The 26,384-nt window shown below is 49.2% G+C and overlaps 1 protein-coding gene across 5 annotated transcripts in view; it reads right to left on the bottom strand.

Annotated features, from left to right (window-relative positions):
* FERMT2 (FERM domain containing kindlin 2) overlaps nt 1–25,935 on the bottom strand; it is a 51,828-nt gene extending 25,893 nt beyond the window's left edge. For 4 of the 5 annotated variants that reach the window (XM_074821116.1, XM_074821117.1, XM_074821118.1 and 1 more), the window contains exons 1-3: nt 25,919–25,935; nt 25,058–25,226; nt 6,524–6,757 (exon numbers count right to left, since the gene is read on the bottom strand). In XM_074821116.1, coding sequence (XP_074677217.1) covers nt 6,524–6,757; nt 25,058–25,214 — 391 coding nt within the window. In that variant the 5' untranslated portion in view covers nt 25,215–25,226; nt 25,919–25,935. Of the gene's footprint in view, nt 1–6,523; nt 6,758–25,057; nt 25,411–25,918 lie in introns of those variants that run through there. The other variant, XM_074821120.1, reaches the window with a different exon arrangement.
* Between the last annotated feature and the right edge of the window lie 449 nt (nt 25,936–26,384).

Genomic DNA, 26,384 nt, shown 5'->3' with positions numbered 1-26,384 from the left:
AGAGCTGAAATCAGGCACTGTTGGCCAGGAGGGACCCAGGAGGAGGAGGAGGAGGAGTAGGCAGCCAGCGGTGATGGAGCCAAGAGTTATTGCAAGGCTGATAAAAAGCACCGTTGGAGAGACAGAGTTAACAAAGACTGAGTGTCTGGATGTTTTTTTCCACAAGTGGGACGAAATCCCCAGACTCCAGCTATCCGGATGCCACTCAAGAGCACAGACAGCACTTTGAGCTTTGCCCCTGAAGTATCTGAACTGCAGCTAAAGTCAAATTAAACTCAATTAAATTAAGCGCCACAAACAAGAGAAAAAATCCACTTACACCCTCTGCATCGGACCATAAAGAGCAATCAGAATAATCTTAAGGAAGGCGGCAGCATCAGCTTTGCCAGCATCTCCTAATGTCTTCAGGATGAAAGTCTATTTAAAGGGTCTCTGTCAACAGCAGAGTAAGGATGAAAAAATTCACTGACTCACATGGTGACATACAACCTGATGCTACTCGACAGGCAGAACAGGGACCGGGGTGGGGAGGGGAAAGAAAGGGGAATATTTTTTTCCATTTCAGTCGCTTTGCAATTAAATCTTGTTATTTCCCTTACACCAGTTTCTGGTGTTCATCTGGATCTACGCAACAGCTGCAGCTGAATATAGGCAAGCAATAAAAGAGGAAAATAGCAAAATGAAGAAGTTGGCAGCGGTACACTTGGGCCTCACAATTTAAAAAGCTGAGTACATTGCAATTTGGCCGACTCTCTAAATGGTAAGATTTCCTTCCACACCCATCCCCTAGACATATTTAGAAATAGCTGCGCTACTGCCAAACCTCTTTGCTCGTGGCAGCAAAAGGCAGCAAACCCTTCCTCGGTATTTCACCGGGTCTGTCTCCGTGCCGGTACACGAACGCTGTCTCCAAGCATCTTCACGGTGCTACTGAGCATCTGGACACAGTATCACAAGATGCTGGTGTTGCCTCCCAAATCCCCACCCAAGATGCTCACATGCGTCTACCAGGACTTTGTTTCAGGCCCCCTATTTTGGGAAAAATGCTACTTTGTTTTCCAGAGGGGTGTGAAGGAAGAAAAAAAAAGTTTAAAGAGGTTTTCAGTGGGAGTTTGCAACGGTGAGGAGTAATTCCAGACAGCTTTGCCTCCTAGAAAGCCACCGCGCCGGGGCTGTGGCTCTGCGTGCTAACGGGCACGGGCAGAGCCCCGGGAACGCTGCGCATCTCGCAGTACCAAAGGGTTTCAGTTTTGGGAAAAAAAAAAAAAAAAAGCGGCTTTTTATAGAAGTTTTTTTGGCAACAGAGGGCGTGGAAATATTACAAATACTTCAGAAGTCAGAGGACATTCTGTACTGGAGTGGAGACCATTTATAAAGGGAAAAAAAAAAAAAAAGGTAGGGTCATATTCAGCGTCTAGACTGCTGGATGGTGTCGCCTTGCTGGGGCTGGGCTTGCATCACGCCGCTCCCAAATGCCACCGTCACCTCGTCTCAGGTTGCGTTGGGTGGCTGGAGGCTGAAGCAAGGAAGACTGGCTATCGCCTTCCCGTCACACAGCCGCGGGCACCTCCTTATTTCGGGGCAGGGAGAGGTGAGGGGAAGCAGCCCATCACCTTCACAGGATTTTCTGCAGCTCATCCCTCCTTCTCCGGCCCCACAAGCTCCCTGGGATGGGACCACCCTTACCCTATGCAAGAGGGGTCCCAACTTGCCGGCATCCCTCGCTCCCGGGGAGCTGGGGAGCGGAGCGACACGGGATGTGGGCACGGAAACTGTCACTGCTCAACACAGGATGCTCCGCAGACTTTGTTTTCCAAAACAGGTGATTAATTCACATGAAGCTCTTTTGAGGATTATGAGGCAGGAGCTGGGTGTGATGCCCTACCAGCCTCTGGGGAAAAAAAAAAAAAAAAGACCTGAAGGGAATTTCTTCATCTTGCACAGCCTTGGGGCGGGTAAGGGAGGGAGTAGTCATGAATTTTGGAGTGCTTCCTCCTAGAGCTGCCTCCTCCCAGCTCCGGCACCACGTCCTCCTCCCGGTGCTTCCAGCTCCCACCAGCATCAACTGGAATGATCCCTGCTCCTCTGCTCAGGCTGGAGGACAGAGTAGCTCCCAAATCTTCACATCCAGAGGAAGAGGAGAAGGATGCAAGCTTTTATGCCATCACAGCATCTCCCCTCGCCCTGCGGCTCTGCAACACTCGCTGTTTCCCCATGACAAGCAGCATCGCCGGGGCAGGAAACGCCAAGGCATGGGAAAAAACCTTCACACTTGCATCTCGCTGTTTGTTTTTCCTCTCCCACGTGCCCACACAGCAGCAGTGGATCCTGCCTGGAATCCCTTACTGGTCCCAGGACACATGGAAAAAAAATACAGGCAGCAGGAGGAGACGCGGGATGCTGCAAGAAAGCAGCTTAAGGGCATCCATCAGCAGATGCAAGGCGTCCGCTGTCCTGGAATCAAATGAAGTCATTGTGCAGGAAAAGAGGATTTTTCCACGCATCGGATGATGAGTTAGCGGGAGCTTTGCAATGCAACCATTGTGGAGGAAAAGAGGATTTTTCTGCTTGTTGTTATATAGGATGATGGGTTAGCAGGAGGTTGACAATGCAGCCACATCTCCCATCTCCTCAAATCCCATTTTCCAACGAGGATATTCCCACCCATGCCAATAAAGTGTTGATTGCAACCCCATCAAATCATCAAATTGCGTTTGTGTATTTGATGGGCTGTCCGTTGGGTGGAAATATCTCCCCAGTGGGACGATGGGAGGAGGGGGGCACGCAGGCAGCACCCCATCCCAACCTCCGTGCCCCGCTGCCGGTCAGGCAGGCAGCACAAACCCATGCTGCTCCAAGAAAAAAAAAAAAAAAAAGTGAAGTTTTACTTTCTCTTTCTCTGGTTTTTAATTGCAGATCAAAGCTGGCCCTTCAGGCCGGAGCTGCCTGCCAGCAGCTGCTCCCGGGCAGGCTTCCAGGCCACCCTTCGGGTGAGGGCTGCCCATCCCATCCACCGCCCCGCTCCTCTCCTCCTGCCTGCTCCTGCCTGCTCCTACTGCAGGCAGGGTCAATCTGTGCCGTTAACCCTCCTGACCGGTTGCTGTGGGAATTGAGGGGCTGCAATCCAGCGACTGGGAATGAGATTGTGTTTTTTTCCAGCTTCGCACGACCTCCAAGAAAGCGAGGGATGTGCCAGTGGCTCCAGCATCTTCCCACAGTCACCTCCGGGAGCTGCAGCCCGGCCGGCGGCGAGAGCTGCCCTTTGCAATAACCTCACTCTGCACAAGAACAGAGACTTTTCTTTAAAAAACAACCACACGCTGCAGCGGTGACACCTCTGGGTACAAGTTAAAGGGAATATAAGAAAAAGCGCAACCCTAAATAATTCACCCAAGTGTGTTCCTGCTTGCGTATAGAGGATTTTATAAATGCAACCAGCCAGAGTCCCGGCAACATGAGGAATTACTTAAATTACTCATTAATCATGCCATATGCTAAAATTACTGAAGTGTGTAATTAAATGCTCCGGGGGCAAAGACAGCAAAGAGTTATAGCTAAAATATGAGCAACCCACAAGCCCAGTTCTGCCAGCTGGACATCGGTCCAGGTCACACTGGACCCCAACTTTAGAAATAAAGGGATCTGCAGAGACAAGAGCTGTGCTGTTTGAGCAGGGGCTACTTCTTTCCCCTTCTACCTTGAAATATCTACTCAGTTTTCCTTGGGGAGACAATCAGCATGATTAACAGGGGTTACAAGTGCTCTCTGCAACCAACCTGCGCAGAGATGCTGCGGAGGGCAGGGAAAGGAGAAAAATGAGGCAGCATAAACACTAACCTGGGGAGGGGCGGGGAAGAGGGGAACAGGTGGGTTGGGAAAGTGTTATAGGATGCTCTGCAAGACCCCCAAGAGAGCGCTGTGTTGGAGAAAAAGGAAAATGTAAGCTCCTCAAGCCAGGATGACCCCACCACCCTACCGCCACTCTAATTCTTGGCAAGCTGCGACGGGCACCGAGGTGTGGGCAGATATCTCCCGCGCCTTCCAGGAATGAAACGTTCTGTGCAAATTCAGCAGGACACCCCCGGGATGATTTTGCACGGCAGAAAGCAGCAGCCCCTCTTGCCCAGCAAGCACATGACCTCCCAGATGAGATTAGCTCCTGACTCCATCGCCAGTGCTCGGCTCCAGGACCGGGTGCTTGAGGACGTGCCTGACCCACGGCACAGCACCAAGGTCACAGGCAGAGGAAGAACGGGCAGGCAGCGCGGGGTTTGTGTGGAGTGGTTTGGTGTTTGCCCCAGGCAGCTTTTGGATTGTATGTAGATATGAAGCAAGACCTCCTTGGGGCAAACACCAAACCTTATATTTATGTCTTGCCACTGGGAAGCTCTTCCCTGGACCACAGAGGTATTTGGACACCTATATTTTTACATATTTTTATATATTTTTATATATATATTTTTAAAAAGTGGTATTTGGACACCTATATTTTTACATATTTATATATATTTTTATATATACATATTTTTAAAAAGTGGTATTTGGACACATATTTTTAATATATATAACATATACCTGTATATTATATATAACATATATAAGTTAAGCTATATTAGATATTATGTTTTATATATATATAAGAATAGTAGTATTTTGACACCTATATAATATACACCTGTATATTACATATATTACTATACACCTTTGTATAACATAGGTGTCCCAAATACCTCTGTGGTCCAGGGAAGAGCTTCCCAGCACCTCTAGCTCCAGCACCGCCTCCCCCCTGCATCCCCATCCCCTCTTCCCTCGAGCCGATGTGGCCATCTTCCCCGTAGCTCTGCTGAACATCTGGCTCCCAGAAAACACAAAGACAAAGGCTAAATAAGGTTTAATCGCTGTATTCAGCCACGTAGTTTCCGTCCGTTCTCAAACAGCTCAGGCTGGTAAGAGTCACTAAAAGGAGAGTGAAGTTTCCAGAGAAAATCCTGCTTTGCCCCAAATCAGGAACATTTATTCCAGCATGTTGGATGCCACGGAAGGAAAGTCAGAAGAACCACCCTCGGCAGATGTGTCCCCCCTCGCCTGCTGCAGCAAGCTCCTACCACAGCTGGGCTGCAGCTATCTGAGCAGCTTTTCCCCCTTCCACATCTTTAAATATTAGCATTATTCTGCTGGTTTGTTCATAAATACACTGAGAGCCCTGGAGTTGGAACAAATAGCTGCTTCAGGCCCATGTAAGGTTCTGAGTGCTCGGCAGTGTCAGTGAAAGATCTCTTGTTACGTGATTAACTGTATCAGAATTTCCTGATGTGACTCACTGCTAGAAAGATTCATCAGCAACCAAGCGGATGCCTGTGACCTCTCTGTCTAGCATGACATTAAAAATGGCAATGGGAGACGGGGGGGGAAGCAAAATCGACTGGGAAATAATGCTGGCTAAGCCTTTTCTATTTTAAGGAGAAATTGCCCAATATTTATATTAAAAAAAAAAAAAAAACAACAGGCAAGAAATAGCAAAGATTCGTAATCAGCTATATATACCGACCTAACCACAGATGTGCCGGGGGCGACGCTGTAACGCCGCACGTACGGCTGAGCTCTTCCTGCCTCACAAAATAACTGGGTCAGCCAAGAGTAACCCTAGCTGCTTTTTGAGAGCAGAAATAGATTTACTACGGCCGAGGTCGGGTTGCAGGTTCCTTTCAGAGGGGAGCAAGTGGGAAGGACACCGGTACGGAGCCCACGCTGAGCACTTATTTGAGTTCCTCAGAGCGAAGTTACCATCTCCTGGGTTTTTTTTTCCGGGGAGGGGGAGAAAAAAGCACTAGCTTTTGGGATGAGAAATTAGTGAAGATGGGTAAAAAAGTGATGCACAAAAGCAGCAGCCTGGGACAAGCCCTGTGTACATGGTAGGAAATGATCCACCCTTTCTTCTGGGGCTTCTTCTCAACAAGGGAAAGGATTGTGAAAAGGAGTTGGGGAGGAGAGAGGGAGACTCAGTTCCTTCCCTCCACCAGACAGTTTTACAGTGAAGCATCATCACTTAATCTCTAATATGATTTTCCACTGGAAGAGAACCCACGGAGTTGGCAGGTTTCCTATTTCAGGGTTTGTTTTTCATCTAGCACATAAATTTGCAGAAAAAAAATTACAACCCAACACCAGCAGCTTTAACATAAAGCAGGGCTGCTACCGCCTCGCCTAAGACAAACCCGAGAACAGCCTTGCTATGAAACAGAATTCAGCACAGAAAACGTCAGCACAGAAAACGTATTTCTTCTTACATTTCTGGTACAACTGGTCCCATTATTTAAGTATTTGCACATAAAAGGCTAGATTTGCGAGGGATAAAGAGCAGACATCCAGGCTGTTTGATGCCCAAGTGACTGTTGGGTGTTCGAAGCCGGAAAATACCAGTGGTTTAGTAAATTTATGAGACGAGCACGTGCACCGAAGGAGAGGCAGGAGCCAAACCGAACGACAACCTCCCCACCGGCAGCTTTCAGCGCTCGCTACTTACTGAATGTTTTGCAGATGTCAGAAACCGCCTTGAAGACCCTGTCCGAGAAGTTGACTTTCACCTTGACGTACTTCATGTTGGGCAGCTGAAGGCGAAGCAGCTTATGCTGAGGTGTGAACTGGAGCTTGGCATCAGCCTGTATCCCGTATTTATCCAACGTCCAGTGCGTTTTAAGGAGCCAAGTTTTCTTCTTCTCCCACCACAGAGCGTGATCCGACCAGTCTTTCTTGACATCTTGAAGAGAGAAACCGTTTTACCAGTTAAAACTTGGACCAGAATTAGCCTTCAAAAGACAAAAGCAGAAGTTTAAATGCCTTTCACGGAGAAGTGACTATCGATCCAAAAACGCTGGCAGCCCTTTTCAGATACAAATAATTGCTTGTACTCAATAGCATCTAGAAGCCACCTTGGAGATAAAAGTAGGAAAGAACTCAAGAGGAATAAAGATGAGACACAACATGTCCGTGGATCACTCAGCTCAGCAGCAATGCCAAGCGTGAAGCCAAGGGGGTCATGAACGACCCAACACCTTCCCGGAGAAGGGATTTTTGCACAGCTCTTTAGGTTAACTATCAATTCTTGGGTTTCCCCATCCCCACCACATGCTCTATGCAAAGATGAGTCCAGCCACCCTGGCACACACAGAAAGCAGAACTAGAAGGAGGTTTGCAAGAAGGATTAAATAGAAACAACATGTCTTCTCCGGGTCTTTCAGTTTCTACAAACAAAACTGGAAAATTCCCAAATGAAACTAAAAGTTACTTCCCAAAGGAACAACAGTGCGAAACCCACCAGCAGGCACGTAACCATGGGGTTTTTGAAGGTCACATCCCAGCTGGGAAGCATTTGGGGAACCAGAGCACTGCGATAACTCCAAAAGACAGCCACTGTGCAACACTTCACCTAACACCTGGGATATTTTTCGTTAACACCTGCCTTGCTCTCCCTGCATCCCCCTGCCATTCCTGTGGAGCATCTTCCAGTTCAACAACCACCAACCAGCATTAACAGTGCAAAGTCCCACCAACACAGGAGAAAGGGAAGGTGAGTGAGAGGGAAGGATCCAGGCGCTGGCAGCTGCATTTTGCAAAGGTCTGCTTAGCCTAGACCCTCCATCTCCAAAAACACTGACCGGGGGGTGTGTCAGCATCAATGGCAACAGTCAGAGCTCTCACTTCAAAGGAAAAACCAAATGTTTCTGCAGGATGTCATTTGGGCAAGCACATGAGAACCTGAAGAGGCTGCAGGACAAGTTACAGGGACACTTCTGGGCTCGATATGGCAAATGACAGAGTGACCAGTAAGTTTTGAGTTTATGGACTTTGTATGAGGATTATTTTAATTTTCATAATAAAAAAGAAGCTTAAAAGCACTGCACTTTCCAGGTTAAGGCACCGGTAATAAAATAATTCAGTTTTCAGCTCCAGATACTCCTCAGATCCCAGATTCCCAATGTGAAACATCAGTTTAACCCAAATTAAAACTGCCAGCTGATGTTTATTGCAACAGCTCCTTCATCCTTCAGCAGCGATGCGCATGCATCGCTGGGCACCAGCCAGAAAGCACAAGGGTAAACCCAGCAGAGTCCGGGGGTGAAGCCCCAGCAGACACTCCACCAGACAGGCTGAAGGTACCAAGAACACACTCCAGGACAGACATCATGAAGACTATCCCCACAAGCCACGTTGGAACTTAATCAAGATGAAAACAGTGTAACAAACGAACTTTCTTCTGTCCCCATCTGAAAACAGGATCTCAATCTCAGGGTTACTGAGAAAAGCCAGCAGAAGCTTTTCTTCTTTGAACTCCTGGTATAATGGCATAATCATGCAGTCAGAAAGTGGAAATGTTCAGCCAGACTTTTCAACAGCTTTGTACAATCAAATTAAACAAAACCAAATATAGAAAAGCATGCAAGCTTGCACAAGTCTTGGCTACTCTCAAAAAAATCTGAGAAATCATTACAATGGACTTTGGTAATGAAGTCCAACTTCTGCCCTACTGAAAGCTGAACAAATTGGCACTGAAAGTCTGGGGGGAGGAAAAAAAAAAGGTATTTTGAATCACTAACAGAACGGGATTTGGGTTTGTGCTGCAGATTAACCTTTCAGGCCATGGCACGAATATGCACAGCATCCTCTTTTGGCCTGAGAGTAATTAACACTTTGAATTAACAGTGAGATGTTGTCTATGGCCAAAAAGGTAAAGGTTTGTGGCTGCCCCATGGGGTAGTTATATATAAAAGAGCTTGGCAAATGTTTAGCAGCTGACTTGCGGAGTTGAGTTTAACACTAACAAGACAAGAAACCTTCGGTGCTTTGCAAGGCAGCGGGTGCGACCCAGGGCTTGGAGTAATCCTCGCACGCCAGGGAATGCCAACTGCCTGGTTAAATCTGATCAAAGGTTTATAAATCTTCACCAGGGTCCCAATTCACGAGTTACTGATTTGCTGGGGTTACAGCTTTACGACAAGGCTTATTATTTCGGCTTAGTCTTTCCCCATTTCCTACTGTCAGTTGCAGGACTGGCTGTTTTGTATTTATCAGAGACTGGGTAACTCTCTGAGCGCTGCAAACTCATTTTAGAGATCCCAGACCTCGAATTCAAAAGGTTACTACAGGTCCAAAACCACGCTGCAAATCTCAGCGGAGGTGTTGGTAGATCCAGAAGCTCCTCTGAGTTGCTAAATGCTACTTGCACATCCCTGAGCTGCTATGGCCAGCCACGAAGTGTAGCAGCCTTACGGCAACACTGTCACGCAAAGAAGCAGAAATGGTGCGAGCCTGCAAGTGTTCATCAGCATCTCAATCAAAGCAAATAGAAGAAGAAACAGGCTTGTTCAGTGGGATGGGAAAATCTACCCATATTAGCCTAAATTAGGCTGATTCCTGCTTATGGCACGGCGGGGGGAGAGGAACGCCAGAGCCACCAGGATTTAGGTGTCCCCAGTGCAATGAAAAAGCATCCTCCCACCACGGTCATCTTGGGCAAAGGAGAGTGCAGAGGGATCCCTGGAAATGAGCTGCATGAATTTGCTAGGGTCAGAGCAAATCATTGCCACTGATGCTCCCCTTCAGGGCAAGGAACCTGCCAGGTGAAGGCTGCGGAGATGTGGAGGCTGGAGCCGTCAGCATCAGCTGGAGCATGGGTTGGGGACCAGGAGCTCCAGGAGCCCAACCCCAGCAGCAGCACCCACGGGAAAGGGAAGCACCACGCTTCCTTCCCGGCATCAAAAATAATCACCACTCCCCCTTCCTCCACCTCCCCAAGCAGCCTGAACTGAAACCTCTGCTACTGGGAGCTGGGGAGGGCTGGGGGACCTGGCTGTGATTTTTTTTTTTTTTGGAGGAAGAACTTAGTTTTGCATTTGCCTCCCAAAACCGTGCCAAGAGGCAGAGGCACGGCATGGGTGGTGCTGAGGACATTTTGTACAGCAAAACCCAAAAAGAAAGCTTGCTGTTCACCTTGAAAAGCTGTTCAGACAATCCTGCAAATGCAAGAGGCATCTTAAATCACCCAGACAGCTGCAGAGTCCTCTGCGAAGATGGAACATTATGAGAAGAGGTGAAGAGCTGCTCAATAAAGTGTTTTAAACCTTAAACATCCTCAGATTTCAATTCATGCCAGGGACTTGCTGCAGTCACATCAGACCAGCTTGTCCAGCATAATTACAATTGCAGATTTTTATTCCCACCGCAAAATTCACATCTAGAATTCAAGTAGCAGAAAATAAGTCTTAATTGAGACGCATACAAAGTGTATTTTAATTCTGGGCTTGCCATTGCACAGATACACACATACACAATTACCACTTAGGCAAAAGGCTGAATTTTGGGGAAGTGCAAAGAAGATTGAGGCAGCTTCATCCACTCTGCCTGATGGCCCATTTATCCCATTTATCCCAGGAACTGGCTGCTCCAAACGCTCTCCCTCTGCCGATCTGTGGATTTAAAAAGTCCCTTTTCTGCTCTGCTTTTGCAGCAGCTATTGAACCTCCCTTCTTCAGAAGCATGACCGTCACTTGGCAGGCTTTCTGTGCGAGCTTATGACTTACAAGCAATAGTATACAAGTCTCCAGCGTTACATAAACACTGTATTTGCCTTGTTATTTCGGGATATCCCCTATTGCAGATGGGTTCTCCTTCTGTGCACCGTTCAGGACAATAGAGCCCTGATATGATCAAATAAACCTCTTATTTCCCCCCCCTCCCCAGCACACGGTTAAATCCCACTAGACTGATATTTGGAGAGCAGGAAACTCCAGCAGTGGTGGTCTCCACCTCTGGGAAAGGCTCCCGCTGGGTAGCACCAGATCCCCTTTCACACACACATCCCTCATTAAATCCACAGGACAACAAAGAGCCTGTGAACACCTCCATCACCTTAACATGGGAGGTAGATTATGAAAAAGCTCCTGCATAAGCTTGGGTAGGTACGTAGGGAACTTCTGCAAACCTGGCTGGTTTGCATCATGGTTTTTTTGTTTGATTTTTGGAAACAAAGATTTGCAGCTGAAGCTGGTTTCCCTGCAATACTCTTCATGTTAGGAGGGGCGGCGGATGCAGCCAAAGAGAGGTTTCAGTTCATTTCTTAATTAAAAGTGATGGCTTTTAGAGCAACAGATTCAAGTCTTCAGCCCTCCTGGGGAAGCAATATGGAAGGACCATGGAAGGACCTCTTGGAGAGTGTTCAGAGGAGGCCACAAAGATGCTCAGGAGGGACTCTTGATCAGGGGGTGAGGGAATAGGACAAGGGGTCAGGGAATAGGACAAGGGGTCACGGTTTTAAACTGGAAGAGGGTAGATTTAGATGAGATCTAAGGAAGAAATTCTTCCCTGTGAGGGTGATGAGGCCCTGGCACAGGTTGCCCAGAGAAGCTGTGGCTGCCCCCTCCCTGGAAGGGTTCAAGGCCAGGTTGGACGGGGCTTTGGGCAACCTGGGCTAGTGGAAGGTGTCCCTGCCCGGGGAAGAGGGTTGGACTAGACGATCTTTAAGGTCCCTTCCAACCCAAACCATTCTGTGATTCTATGACCATCCTCCTCCAGTACAAAACACGGCAGAACCAAAGCCCATCCATCCCACTGGTGGTTTTTCCATAGGAGCAGAATTAGCACAGCAGCTCTCCCCAGTTCTGGCTCTTCCCCAGTGGTGGATGGGCACCAGGGTGCCTTTAACAATGATTATTCCTGCTCTGGTTTAGACACGGTTGGGAAGTTGAGGCAGCAAAATGCCTTTCCATTACCCACACAACACTTCAAACTGATCCACATATATATAAAAATATATCATACATATAAACATACATACACACTTACATCATATATATACACATACATAAAAATGTATGTATCTACAATATACACAGACAAAATATATGCATATATAAAATATATACGCACATATATATGTGTCATATATACACACACACATGTTTATACAGACACACACATATATAAAAATGCTATATATAAGATATGGTGCAAGGACTGAAACCAACTCACAAGCCAAGCATTTCCTCTTGCAAAAAGAGATTTTTGTACTTGGTAATCTATTGAGAAAGAAAACCCAACTTTTCAGCTTTTCAATGAGTTTGGTGCAGATGGGCTGAGATTGCTTAAGGGTTTTTATAGGGATGGAAGAAAACAACCAGTGGGTTGCATGTCTTTTTTTTTTAATTAATATGCAATACACATTTTATTGAAAAAATTACAGATGTGGAGAGCACATTTGAAACCCCAACTGCAGGCAGCAGACAGCTCGAGAGCCAGTTGGGAGATTGAAGTACCTTTAAACTCAAATACCTGTGATAATGCATTAATCCAGCACTCGCAAGCCCCAAGGAGTGGCCAGGGGCTCTCCAAGCCAGAGGTTGGGTGTTGGCTGGTTACACACCCTTCTTGGGAAGGCAGTGGGGAAGAAAAACTCCTTCAAAGGAAAAGAGACCTCCAGCAATAAATAGCTGGGAGTGTCTCCTGTGTCCTGGGTAAACTCACTGGGAGGGGATGTACCCCGGCCTCTGCCCTCCTGTCCCCTCAGGATGCACCACATGGCCACCGTGCATGGAAAGCAAGGCAGAAGTATTTAAAAACTTGAAAAGGAGAGCAATTTAAAACTACAAGTAAAAAAAAAGAGGGGAAAAAAATCCAAAACAAACCACCAAAAATCACTGGACATAACCTCATGTGGTTGCTTTGCTAAGTTTTTCTTTTCCACGTACTGTCAAGCAGTGTGTGTCGATGAGGTCTGAAGGTGTATCTTCACATCACTCAAAAAATCAGAGAATATTTCAGACGTTCCCAAAACATCCAGAAGTACCAAAAAATGGCTGATTCTGTGCATAAAGCAGGACAGAGGCAGTGGGGTAGGGCAAGAATAAAGAAGTGTTTTACAGTCAAGAGCACTGCTGAAGGTCCTGCTCCAGTGCCTGCTCTCGTGGTCATTAATATTATTTACTTTTCCGAAACTACTGATACGACTATTAAATACTGCTGCGTTTCCTTCCCCCACCTGCACACGCTGGTGCAGGGATCGGCTTCTGCATCCCAGTGGACCAGATCCAGTCCCACACGGTTTGCTGGGGAATGGCTGCAAGATCATCACTTGCTTTTGAAAGGTCCTCCCGGCCGGTGCAGGGAAGGGGATTTCATGAGATCAACATGCCCAGGCCGCTCTGCGACCCGACAATGCCAGCAAGCTGACTGGATTAACATCATCACTGTGAGAAATAAGGCAAAAAAAAAACCCAAGCCAGATTTAAAAAATATATGTATTTTTTCATACTTATTTATAATTTTTTATATTTATTTATATATAAAATAAAAATATATAAACCACAGCTATGTGTGTGTTTATGTATTTATATTTTATAAGTGTATATATGGGTATACACACACACACACACATATACCTATACAGCTGAACACATTGCTTCCTACAGGGAGGGATGGGACGTAGCTCCTCACTGCTCATACTGACCCCTTTAAACCCAGATTCCTTTAAACATGCCAAAGCCACTCCTTCTAGGACAATTATGGGAAAAAAAATTAAAACCAGAGCTGTTTTCATTTATCTTGAGTCCAACAGAAACGCTGACGTGCTTTGCTGGGTGAAACGGTCGCTGTCTTGGGGCAGAATCTATTTTTTAGTGCAGATTTGAGTCTTTTGGGGTATGGTGTGCACTGGAGTAGACTCCCCTCCACCCCCAACGGGGATTTAATTGTAGAGCAAAGTTCACAATGGAACAAAAATCCTTCCGGCCTCTGGTCACGACACTTGAAAAATTATACTTTGAAACACAGAGATAAATATCCTATGAAATTATTATCACACTGCTGTAATAAAGCTGTAACCATGACAATCTGATGTTCTTGGTACTAATGAGGCTTAATAGGGGGTTTTAATTGCATGCCTCATACGTATTTGACGTATGTACAGCAGCCACTCTGCAGCAACCACCTGCAGAAGGGCTTTTACCCATGGGTAAATACAAAGTGGTACTTTAAATTCTTCTGTATCTACTACTATGGGCAACTACCACCACTATTTTATCCTACTGTGTCTTCAGGAGAACAAATGTTTAGGACAACATCTAATCCCACCCACAGAGGTGCCTAAAACAGGGTGGACCTGTACTGGAATTTAAGAAGAACATTTCTTTCACAAAAAATAGTTTGACTTGTTAAAAAAAAAAAAAAAACAAAAAAACAACAGACAAAAGTAGCCTTGTTCCCAACACTGTGATTCCTGTGAGCGCAACTGAGCGCAGGAGACCTCCCTCTCGTCCCGGCGTGCCAGGGGACACGCACGGCTCACCGCTGTGAAATCCTGACTTCACAGCACGCCGTGTAGCTGCAGAGAGCTATGCAAGAGCAATGAAAAAAAGGAGGAGGGAAAAAAAAAAAAAAAAAATCACTCATGGAGGACACTGAGCACACAGGGACGCAACGCTGAATGCAGATGTTCAATGCATCCTTGCTCAGAAAAATTACAGAGCATCTTTTGCTAATGAGGGAACGTGCTGCTGCACTGCTGGAAAAAAAAAAAAGTGTCCTTTTATTTGGTTTATAAGTGAGGTTTTCAAGGCTAAGCCTACATCCTGACAGGGCTGGGATGGTAAGTGAAGTGCTGAAGAGGTGACAAAGCCCAGCAATGAGGCACCCCCGTGAAATTTTATGCTTGGTTTCTAAACCACTGGGTTTGTTTTATAATCCAGGTGCGGAGCAGGGACATTTTACAAGCCCACATCATCAATGAGCATCTTCACAAAAGCACTAGGCTGGCATATTGAACCCAAATGCCCCCTGAAACGCTGCTCCTGACAGCGCAGGGCTTTGCTCCTCCACGCTCGAGCCACTGGACAAAAACCTTTCAAGCCTCTCTGCCGGAGCCAGGTCTGCACGCAGGCTTCAGGGAGAAGAGCAAATCCCGACAAGCCTCAAAGTTACTTTTTTTCTAAAGTAAACTCTAGGAAGGAAGCTCTTTTCAGTGTTAATAGGATTACTCAACCAGCACTTGGAAATTTAATTCATTAAGATGCCACAGCAGTATCTACCACTTGCGCTGCTAATACTGAAACACAAGCACCTCCTCCTCCTCGGACTAAAATTATTTATCTTGTGCCGGCCACACTGGAAGCACCTTTGCCCTGAACTGATGCCACTCACCTGCGGAAAGAGCAGCAAAACCCCCTTTAAATTTGCTTTATACCTCTGATGCTACCCAACAAACGCAAAAGGCACAGGCAATCTGTACCACAAGCTGTGAACCAAGCATATGGTGTTTGCCCTAGAGGTACCTACATACTTTTATTATGGTTTTATGCATAAATTTATTATACATATATATACACACATATAATAAAATCTATTTTATTTCTCAGCATCTATTGCAGTGGGAGGTTTACGGGTTTCTCTGAGCTGCTCACCTGCGAAGCACAGCCATACCCAACCCTGCTTAAACCCCTGAGCAGGGCGAGAGCAGCTTTGCAGTGATGCTGAACCCAGCGGAAACGTCAGGAAACTCTCCGGAGGAGCCGAAAGCCGGGGCCACCTCAGCTCCCCAACACCCCCACGCCAACAAACACCGATGGGCTGGGGAAGGTCTTTGCAAGCACCATGCAGACTTGCTTTAAATCCTTGCACCAGCACCCCAGAGCAATTTGGCTTGCTCATTTTTCTACGGGAGGGAAAAAAGGAAAGCAAGGGTGGATTCTTATTTTTATTAATTTTTTTTTTTAAGATGATCTTTACAACCTGGTTTTGCCAGGTGTTTCCCCCCACTCATCAAGCACCCCTCCAGAGGAGGCTTTCACTGGCTGCTCCCTGCCTCCCATGGAATCACGAGAAATGGCAGAAAACTCAATTAAGGAGTTCGGTTTCCGTGATTCATCCAGCACAAAATAGGAAGCATCGGACAGAAACACAGCAGCAGAGGAAGGAAGGAAGGAAGGAAAAAACCACTTCTCCAGGGAGCACTCAACTGCCTTGACTACCAGCCCGGGCGCTCCCTCACCCTCCAGCCGGTATCACACTTCCCTTCCCTCACCCAAAAGGAAAAGTGTCCCAGGGTGACAGTGCCAGCAGTCTGCAATCCTGACTCATCCCAATGAACGTGCAAGGCATAAGGGAGCCGGTCCCTGCCAAAAAGACATCATACCCGATAGCGGAGCCAGAGGACGTCTGGCAGGACGGATGCACGACGCAGATAAAGGAGGACCCAGGGGGCCACCTGAATTCCCAACCTCTCATCTGAAGCTTCAGTCTCACCAGGCAATTCCCCAAGCGCGCCTTAACGACAGTTATTCTCTGATAAAAGCTTAGCCCTCTGGAAAGCGAGGTTTGCAACTGTCAGCATGCCTCGGGCAGCCTCAACCTGTGAGCCAGCATTGGTCTCCCTCCTGCAGACCAGATGGGATGCTGGATCCGCAGGAGAGGGACATCAAACCTTCCAGGTTTCACCCAAAGTGTATCCCTTGGGGTAGAGCATAAGGGAGAGGAGTCTCACCCCTCCCTGGCAGTGACAGCGGCCAAAAGCGCTTCACATGCCACCAGCCACGAGCTCCTGGGGCAAAGCAAGGTTTGGGGTGAAGCTGGTCTGTGCCCCAGGTCCTTTGCATGCCACGGGGAGGGGATGAAACCACACCGGTTTTCTTATTTCATAGAACCATAGAATACCAAGTTGGGAGGGACCTCAAGGATCATCTGGTCCTACTTTTCTGGCAAAAGCACAGTCTAGACAAGATGGCCCAACACCCCGTCCAGCCAAATCTTAAAAGTGTCCAATATTGGGGAATTTCTGCATCAGTTAGCCCAAGCTCATTGACGCACACAACACACTTTTAAAGGGCTTCAAGACCTCTAACCTTGAGCTTGGGTCCACCTCACCCATCACACAACCAAGCTCAGGCACAAAAGCCGTAGAACAGGACATGTGGGGTGGTGGAGAACACAATTTCTGCCCGAGATGGCCCTCAGGCTGGATGTCATGTTGAGCAAAGCTCTGTGTATTATCAGCAAGGAAGGGAAGTTCAGCAAGACAGTGATATAGCTCCTTCCAGGCAATTGCATAAAACGCAGACTTTCTAATTGAATTTGGAGTTTCAGCAATTAACCCTTCCAAAAGTACATATGCCTGCAGGGAGGAGGGGAAAAAAAAAAAAAAAAAAAGAAAACAACCACCAAACAAACATGCATAATCGGCTGGTAAGAGATTTAAAATGTAATAACTGGCAAGATGAATTTTTGGTTGCTGTCTAGTTTTGCAAGCTAAAAACCATCTGAGATTATAAAGGGGAAGGTTTATGCAACTGCTGGTGTGCCTGTTTGTCTACACGCATCCCCTCCCAACGCCGTTCTCAACCTGTTACCCAAATTCAGCCACTTTTTACTCAAAATTGGAGGTCTCCAAGATCCCATCTGGCCTGCAGGAGAGGGACCAACGCTGGCACGTGGACATGCCATGAGCACAGCTCCTGACCATTCATATTTGACCCAGCTGGCTACCAACTGCGAGCTGCACCCAGAGCTGCTGCAACCTCGCAGGACAACAGGCGAGCACAAGAAAAGCTGAGGACCACAGTTCTCCAAAAATAAAGAAGAAAGTCAAACAGCTTTCCTCTGATTTGCTGGCCACTTTTCTTCCCCTGCTCCATCAGTTCTACTTGGTGGAAGCTCCAGCCTGGACAACAAGAACAATGTGCAAAAAGCAAATCCGGACAAGAAAACTAAGTTACTGCAACTCTGCTCAAACTCATTATTTCTCCATCCAGCAGGCATTTGGGGCTCTCAGTACTTTTCCGAATTATAACACTTGAAAAACCCTGAAAACCACCGAGAACATTCAGAACTGAATCCCACCAGCTGAGAAGCTTTGCTCGGTTTTGTTTCTCTGCCCCTTTCTAGGCTATTGGTTAATTCACATTTCGGAATGAGAATGAATAAATGCATCTTCTTTAAGACGTTTTAACACTACAAGACTTTTTCCTCCAAGCACGCCCAGGGTTGGATGCCAGGCTGAAATCAGTGTGTTGAGAGCTCCATGAGTGCCGTGAATCTCCTTCCTTCCCCTTGTCTGTAAGAAAAACTACCACTAAAAAAAATCCCCCAAACACCCAAAATAGGAGCTTGCAGTGGCTGTGTCACCGGTGATGTTGAAATGACTGAAGTTTGCAGTGCAAATACTCCCTCTTCTCTTTCCCAACTCGATAAACACTCTCTGCGTCCACAATTTCATGCAGTTATCCACAATCCTTTTTTTTTTTTTTTTTCCTCTCCATAACCAGAGAGCCAGGGTTAAAATCCAGGTTCCTGGTTTGCTTTTTATAATGTCCCATAGTGGAGTTGCAAGAAGTTGCTCATAAACCCACAGTGGTCTGCACGCTGCAGATGGACAACTCCCAAACACCATTTCTTATCAAAAATCAGAGGTGGGGGCATGATTTTATGATGGTACACAGAGGAGGATGGTGCCTTCTATAAATTCAACCATCACACACATCACGGCACAGAAAGGGGGTTCAGAAATCCCTGCCAGGGGCACCCAGAGGTATTTGTCTTTTTATATAGACATTTTGAATACAATTTGTTTGGGTTTTTATACGGTTGAGAGAGATTCAGCCAGATGCCTGAGTGAAATGCAAGCCCTGATGGAGGAGAGTGAGGGAAAGGATTGCTATGGGGGAAAAAAGAAAGAAAAGAGAAAAAGGAAAGTGCGTGAACATGATGATTTCTAACATTTTAGCTCCCTCGGAGTGACGTAAGTGTGGCAAGTGCAGCTCCTCACACCGGCTTCCCCGCGCGTCTTACGTCAAATCGAAACCTGAAGGAGCTGGAAGAGGAAACTACTGATTTGGGCTGGGTGGGAGCAGCAAACCCAACAATTTCCTGTCTGTGGTACGACAAACCCAGGCTCTGGTATTCGCGGGCACGCCGCCGCCGCCTCCCGCCCCGCTCTCTTCCCCCTCCGACCGGGATCTGTGTCATCGGCCAGGCTCTTCTGAGCCAAAGCAGATGGATTTAGGGAAAGAATTAAAAAAAAAAAAAAAATAAATTTAAAAACTTTTTTTTTTGCTTCCGAAGAGTCATCACCACTCTGGATAGAAATATTAATTGCTGTGACCGCAGCTTGGAGCTGCCTGTGTACGGCTTTTACCTACCCCCGCCCCAAATTCCTCTGGTCATTGGCAGTTCAGCTGAATATTCCACTTAGGCTAACAAAGAGGACATTATTTGAGCCATGATCCTGTAATTCGGTGTGGGCCTACGTGGAAGCTTTCTGGAGTCAAGAGTTGGATGTAAAGTAAAGAGCCAGCCCTGCACAGATCAATGTGCGTGGCTGGGAAGTGTCTGTGTTAATAAGGCACTTGCAAATTCTCACTTAAATGTCATTAAAAATGCGTTATTCGGAGGACGAGGATTCAGCACAGGTCACTAGCAAAGATATTAATCAAGTGGCAATATGTCAGTGCAGGGTGGTTTGGCAGCTCTGGTGCTCTCCTTGAAGATGCTGCTGAAGCAGGAGCATCTGTGCCTGGAGCATCTCTGCTGGGCAGCGTCCGGCAGCCTCCAGGGTACCACTTTCACCTCAAAACGGCCCAAAACCCCGCTCATTCCTAGAGCAGGAGGACTTCTGTGCTCGGCAGCATGCCAGATCCCCCCAGCCTCTGTGCTCACCATCCCACCTCCCTCCGGCCGTGCAAATTTTGCTGTTAAAAAGCCTGAGATGAGGTTTCCTGGGGAAATCTGGAGCAGGGTCAGTGCGGAGTGTCGGAGGAGTTCCGCCTGCCCGAGCTGCCCTCAGTACCAAACACCACCACCATTTATCATGTTATTTGAGACAAGCACCCACCACCCCGCTTCTCGCAAGCCTCCCGGAGTACTAAATGGCACTCGTGGTCTCTCGTGAATGCCACGTACTTGAAAAGCAATACTGCAGAGTGATTTTGAAGCAAAACATCCTTCTCTTCTCGACCAACAACTGACGGCCAGATGAGTATCTGCAGATCTTGCAAATGAAGATGCTCAGCTGTCATCCTGGCAGCATGGACCGGAAAAATGCCCTGACCATACTCCAGGCACCAAGCACTGATGCTCAGATACGTATTTTTGGAAAGTGTGGCTACAGTAAAAACCCTTCCTTTATTTCTCTTTAGCCTCCAACCACTTTTCTTGCCTCCTCTAACAGCAAAAGTGCACGTGGTCACCTACAGAGCCCCTACCCGAGTCTCCTTGGAGAATTCCAAAGCAAAAGGAGCAAGTCACCTGCAAGACAGCACTGCAGACTCATCCTGCCTTGTGTTTGCAATAGAAATGGGCTGGGGCAAGGACTCTGCATTTCTCTTACACAGCCTTAAGCTGTTCTAAAGAGTTCATTCCAGTTTCAATGCAAAGAATTTCCCCAGCAAGTCTCACGACAGCTCAGAGCATTTATAAGCACTGCAAAACCTCAAACACAAACCTGGGGAAATCAATGATGCTGCACTTTCCTGGTGTTTTATTCATAACCCTTTAAGGGGTCCATTAAGAAAAAGGGACCTTACAGGGAAAACACTAATATTTTCAATCAATCTTGCAAAGAGTACAGCTGAAGTCACCAGCAAGATAACATGGGCAGAGTCCATTCCATGGTGAACAGAACCCCTCAGGTGAATCCCAGACACATTTGCAGGCTAAAACCAGCAAAAGAAAGAGTTTGATGTGCTACGATGTGCTATGTCACCTAAACCAAAACACTCTGCATGTGACAACTCCTGTGTCAGTCCTCAGGTGACATCCCACCTCTCCCAAGTGATGGAAAAGAGATAGCGGAGGATCTGCCAACGGGAACAATGGAGTTTAAACCAGCTGCCCAAACTCTTATCGAAGACGTGATTCACAAAAAAACCCCAAGGCCTCAGAAGATGTCATCACTGCCTGCTGTTATCAGCCGCTGTCTATTGAGGGCAGGGGGCTTGCTTTGACATTTATCCCAGAAAGGATCCAGAAGGACTATCGTAATTCCAAACCCAGCAGAGTGGTTTTTTCATTCACTTATCTATTTTCTCCAGGCACAAACCCCTAAAGGTGCTCAGTCCTCCCCCAGTGTTCCCAGTGAACCCCCGCAGCTGGAGCCGGCTGCCACACATTCTGTCCATAAAAGAAACCTAGAGAGAAATCTGCATTTCCATTGTAAAATTTCTATCCACGGGCTTTCTGAATCTGCTCAGTGCACATTTAGGTCATCTGTCTCAAGCCATTCCTCTGCCAGCCACCATTTGTCCCCCTTCCCTGTTTCTGTCAGCTATTCTTTTATTCCCACTACCAAACAGAGCATCCCCCAAACGCGATCCTGTGCTTAACCTATATCCCACAAAGCTCCTCCCAAGCGCATTTCAAAAAAGCAGGGTTTTTCTCTTGCATGTGTTTAAAACAGCCTGAAGTTGACAACAACAATAACCTGTGTTCACTTCCTTCCTTCCTCTGCTCCCAGCGATTTTAAGCCTCTTTTTTTGTTGTTCGTCAGTCAATAGTGGCAAAATTCCTAAAAACCCCTGAGCAAGCACCAGGAGTTTCCAGTACAGACCCCAAGCCGCACGGACCAACTAAATACCACTGCTCTTAAAACCTCAGCAGGTTTTTTGCCTATTTTTCCGAGATGACTCTGCCAAGCACACACGGCACGGCTCAATTAACGAAGTGGCTTAATCCAGCAGGGTGATAAATAACAGGGGAGCGAACAGGTCATTGCAATTCACTTGAGTAACCAGAATCCCTATCTGCTGCTTGGGTTTCTTCCAACCCCTGCCTGTATTAGTGACAGATTTTAATTGCCTATTCCCAAATAGTCTGACCGCAGCCGCTCTGCGCAGGCAAGGACTGAGTCGACAAGATTTACTGGTACCTGCAGCCGTGCAATTAGGGAGGAGAGACGTCCCTGCGTGCCTGCTCTGAGCAGGGCACCCCAACACACGTCCCCCGTCCACTCCAGCCCTCTCCAAGGCAAAGGGCTATTTACAGCCATCGTTTTCTCCTACAAGCACCAGGAAATACTAATGTAAATCTAAAATTTTCCCTTTTCCAAGCAATTCTTGCTGCTGGGAGGAGGGAAAGGCATTTTTTTCTCCCAGCTCACTAATGGTTGAAGAGCTTCTACCAGCATCCTACAAGTAGAGCAGAGCCAGTCTGATGCAAATTCACAGCGATGCCCTAAACTTCAGTGAAACTCCGGCCAGGCCACAGAAATCTGCTTTCCCTGCCCTCCAGCAGCACGAAGCCTACAGGAGGTTTGTCCCAAAGAATGGAGCCAGCAAACCCCTGCCCAAGGCACAGCCCCCCCTTCCTTCCCCCCACCACGATGCGCAAGCGGAACAGCCCATATGGGACCCCAGACCTGCAAGGAAACTTTATTTTTAAGAAATTTCCTTAAAACTCTCAGCAAAAATTTGCTTTGCAAAAGATGAATTATTTTTTTATTGCTGGGAGGTGTTAAAAAAGGGAAACTTAACACTGGCAGGGACAGAGGAACAACAAGGAGGGACGAGTTAAAAATGAAGGGGAAGGGTTTCAACGTGGAAAAATTGCAAAATTAATGTATCTGGGGACAAAGCAGCGGCAGAGGCTAGATGAAGGAGGGCATTGAGGAGGCACAAGAGGGTGAGGAGTGAGTCCTGTCCCACCCCGCTCTGCTAAACCCGACCCTGATCAACTGGCAGGAACTCAAAGAAGAGCCATAAAAATAATGAGAGGGCTGGAAGAGCTGACACGCAGGAAGATTAAAAGGAACCAAATACGTATAGCTTGGCTCGTCGACAAAAGCCAAGGGGAAAGGGAAGGCAACAGCCGGAGATATCCGCAGGTCTTGACCGTCCCAGGGAGGGGGGCATTGGGGCTGAGCCCCCCAGGGGAGCACCATCCCCGCTCCCCCCGCCGGGGCCGGCGCTGCGGCCGCTGCATTCCTTCCCTCTAATACAATCCCTAATTTAACAAGCGGAGAGGATCCAGGCAAACACATTTTGGGGGGGGGGATGCATTACGTCAGGCACTAATTTAGGTCCTCGCTGGACTCAGCCCCGTGCACGCGCCCGGCTTTCGGCACACGAGTTGGCCCACGGCTCTTTTTCAGCCCTGACTCCCAGCTCGAAACTGAGGGGAGCATCGCTTATTCATTCGTGATCAACGGGATGGTTTTTTATCGTCTCTAGAAAGCTGCTAGTTTTTTTTCCCTAGCCACTGAGTGCTCAACTTCAGCAAGTCTTTCTGCAGCTCCAGCATAAAAATAACAAAAAAAAAAATCAAGTTTTTGGAGAGTCAAGGCTATCTCCAGCACGAGACCCTTTGATGCGAGCGCTTGCTTCCTTTCGAAACAAGCATATTTATATCCGTCTCTTCCTTCCTTTAACTTCAGATAATTAATAAATCAAAACCTAAGCATGGTGGAAGATGGTATTTTTAAAGCCGCACGAAGGCTTTGCGCTGAGCCGGGACCTGCAGCTGACAGCTCCGCTACTCCCACAGCCGCAGGCACGCGCGGGGACCTCGCAATTAATATTTTATTTGAGCAATTACAGCCATCAGCCTGGACTATACCGTTGAGTAAATACACCCGAGCCATAAAAAGCTGATAAAAAGACAAGGGGGAGGTTTGGCAGGGCAGAGCTCCCCCCGGCCGGCGGGTTGGGGTGCTTGTTTTCGGCGGGGAGCGCGCCCAAGCTGGCTCCTCCACCACGAAGCCGTCCCGGCGGCTTCGGCCGCGCGTTCCCACGCGTCCCAGACAAATGGGCTCTTTGTCCAGGTGCCCACCCAAAGCCACCGGACACCGCGGTGTCCCCAGTCCCAAGCCCAAGCCCCACCTTGCCCACGCCACCCCGTTAATCACCCCATCCTCGCAAAGACCCCTCAGAGGCGCTTTCCTCACCCAAAGCAGCTCAGAGCCAGCTACAACTTCACGATTTTTGCCGTAAACTGGAGAGCACCCATAAAAATCCCCCCGCCACCCCATAAATGAAGATGTTTCCCAGCTCCCTGGAAAAATCCTGCGCGCAAAGCAGCCGGCGGATGGGGGTTGAGGCCCCGCCACCGGCCCTGGGGTGTAAAAGTTTGGCTGGTTTTGGTCACAGGGTGCTGGGTGGGAGCGGGGGCTTCGGGGTGAAGCCTGGAAGGGGGAGAGGGGCAGCTCGGGGCAGGATGGGGTGCTAGGATGGGGTGCTGGGACCCAGGGTGGCAGGGTGCTGGGATGGGGGTGCTGAGGCAGGGTGCTGGGTGCCAGGGCAGGGTGCTAGGACAGGCAGGGTGTGAAGCAGAGAGCTAGGGCAGGGTGCTGGGTGCTGAAGCGCAGTCCTGGGGTAGGATGCTGGGGCAGGGTGCTGGGAGCTGGAGCACTGCACTGGGGCAGGGTGCTGGGTGCAGGGTGCTCAAACACTGTACTGGAGCAGGATGCTGGGTCCTGGAGCACAGTGCTGGGGCTGGGTGCAGGGGCAGGGTGCTGGGTGCTCAAGCACAGCACTGGGGCAGGGTGCTGGGTGCTCAAGCACAGTCCTGGAGCAGGGTGCTGGGAGCTCAAGCACAGCACTGGGACAGGGTGCTGGGAGCTCAAGCACAGCACTGGGACAGGGTGCTGGGAGCTCAAGCACAGCACTGGGACAGGGTGCTGGGAGCTCAAGCACAGCACTGGGACAGGGTGCTGGGAGCTCAAGCACAGCACTGGGACAGGGTGCTGGGAGCTCAAGCACAGCACTGGGACAGGGTGCTGGGAGCTCAAGCACAGCACTGGGACAGGGTGCTGGGAGCTCAAGCACAGCACTGGGACAGGGTGCTGGGAGCTCAAGCACAGCACTGGGACAGGGTGCTGGGAGCTCAAGCACAGCACTGGGACAGGGTGCTGGGAGCTCAAGCACAGCACTGGGACAGGGTGCTGGGAGCTCAAGCACAGCACTGGGACAGGGTGCTGGGAGCTCAAGCACAGTATCAGGGCAGGGTGCTGGGGCAGGGTGCTGAAGCCCAGTACCGTGGCAGGGCGCTGGGCTGTCCGGGGGGTGCCGGGGGCGGGGGGGACGGCACTCACCGAGCTTCTCGACGAGGCGCAGCATGACGCCGCCGATGTGGATCTCGCCGGTGACCCTCAGGGTGACGTCGCGGCCCAGGTCGGTGACATGGACGCTCAGCTCCCACGTCCCATCGGCGTAGCAGCCGTCCGGCATGCGGATCCCGTCCAGCGCCATGGCCCCGGCCTCCTGCGCCGCCAGCCGCGCCTCACCGCCCGCCCAAGGCTCGGCTCGGCTGGGCTCGGCCCGGCACGGCCCGCCTCCGCGCCCGGGGGGGGCAGTGGGTGGGAGGGATGGGGGGGCGCGGTGGGGCGGGATCGGGGGGTGCAGCGCTGCCCCGCCGCCCCCCAGCCGCTGCCTGCGGGGCCGCCGCGGGAGGAGAAGGGGCGGGCGGGGAGGAGGAGGAGGAGGGAGGAGAGGGAGGAGGGAGAGGGGGGAGGAGGAGGAGGAGGAGGAGGAGGGGGATAATAATTAAAGGAAAAACGCGCCCCGCGCCGCCGGGCCCCTTGGCCTTTTATGGAAGCGAAGGACGGAGCAAACGGGGCCGCTCCAACATCCGGGACTCGCCGGGGGGCGGCCCGGCCCGGCCCGGCCCGGCTAAGCTCGGCTCGGCTAAACTCGGCTCGGCCCGGCCGCCGGCGGAGGCAGCGCGGAGACAGGCGGTGGAACCGCGCCCCCCCCCCCCCTCCCCTCCCAGCCCTGCGCGGTGGTCCCGGGGCGAGCTCATGAGAAGGCCGGTGGGCGCTGCGTGTCCCGAACACGCGTGGATGCCTCGGGCGCCTTTTCGCAGCAACCTCGCCCCCTCTGCTGCCTTTAGGGTGTTTTTTTTAAAAGCCCCCTCATTCATAAGCAAAATATTTCTCGTCGGGCAAACTGCTTACCTTAGCATCGCAGTCCGTGGCCCGCGCCGTGCCCGCGCTGAGGCCGGGCGATGTGCTGGTTCCCTCCATCCTCACCATCTGTGAATCTAGGAAATAGGAACTGTCTTTAAATATTAGAGTCTGAACCGGCACAAATGGAGAAAAAAAAATTATTATCCGCTTCCTGTAGCTCTCCACCCAATGATACATACATCCCGCCAAGGCAACCGGGCTTCCTGAGAAACCGTCACGCGGAAGGAGCTGCGTTTTGAGGTCCAGCGTGGTGGTCGGTGGCAGTGGGCAGGATGTGTCCCGCACGGTGCTGGGTGATGGGGAGCCACGTCCTGACAAAGCCGTGCCCTCCCCAGCAGCCTCAGGGATGGCTCTGCCAGCCCGAGTTTTGCCCGCGAGCGCTGTTCCCACGAGCTTTGCCGTCGTGAAGGTGACGAGAACCTCTTAATGGTGATGATAAAGTCTTGACACCTTT

The sequence above is a fragment of the Strix aluco genome, chromosome 4 (genome assembly GCF_031877795.1).
Source record: "Strix aluco isolate bStrAlu1 chromosome 4, bStrAlu1.hap1, whole genome shotgun sequence".
In the NCBI taxonomy this organism is placed as follows: domain Eukaryota; kingdom Metazoa; phylum Chordata; class Aves; order Strigiformes; family Strigidae; genus Strix; species Strix aluco.
Note: the sequence above shows the minus strand (reverse complement) of the source record. Positions and strands in the feature narration are given on the sequence as shown.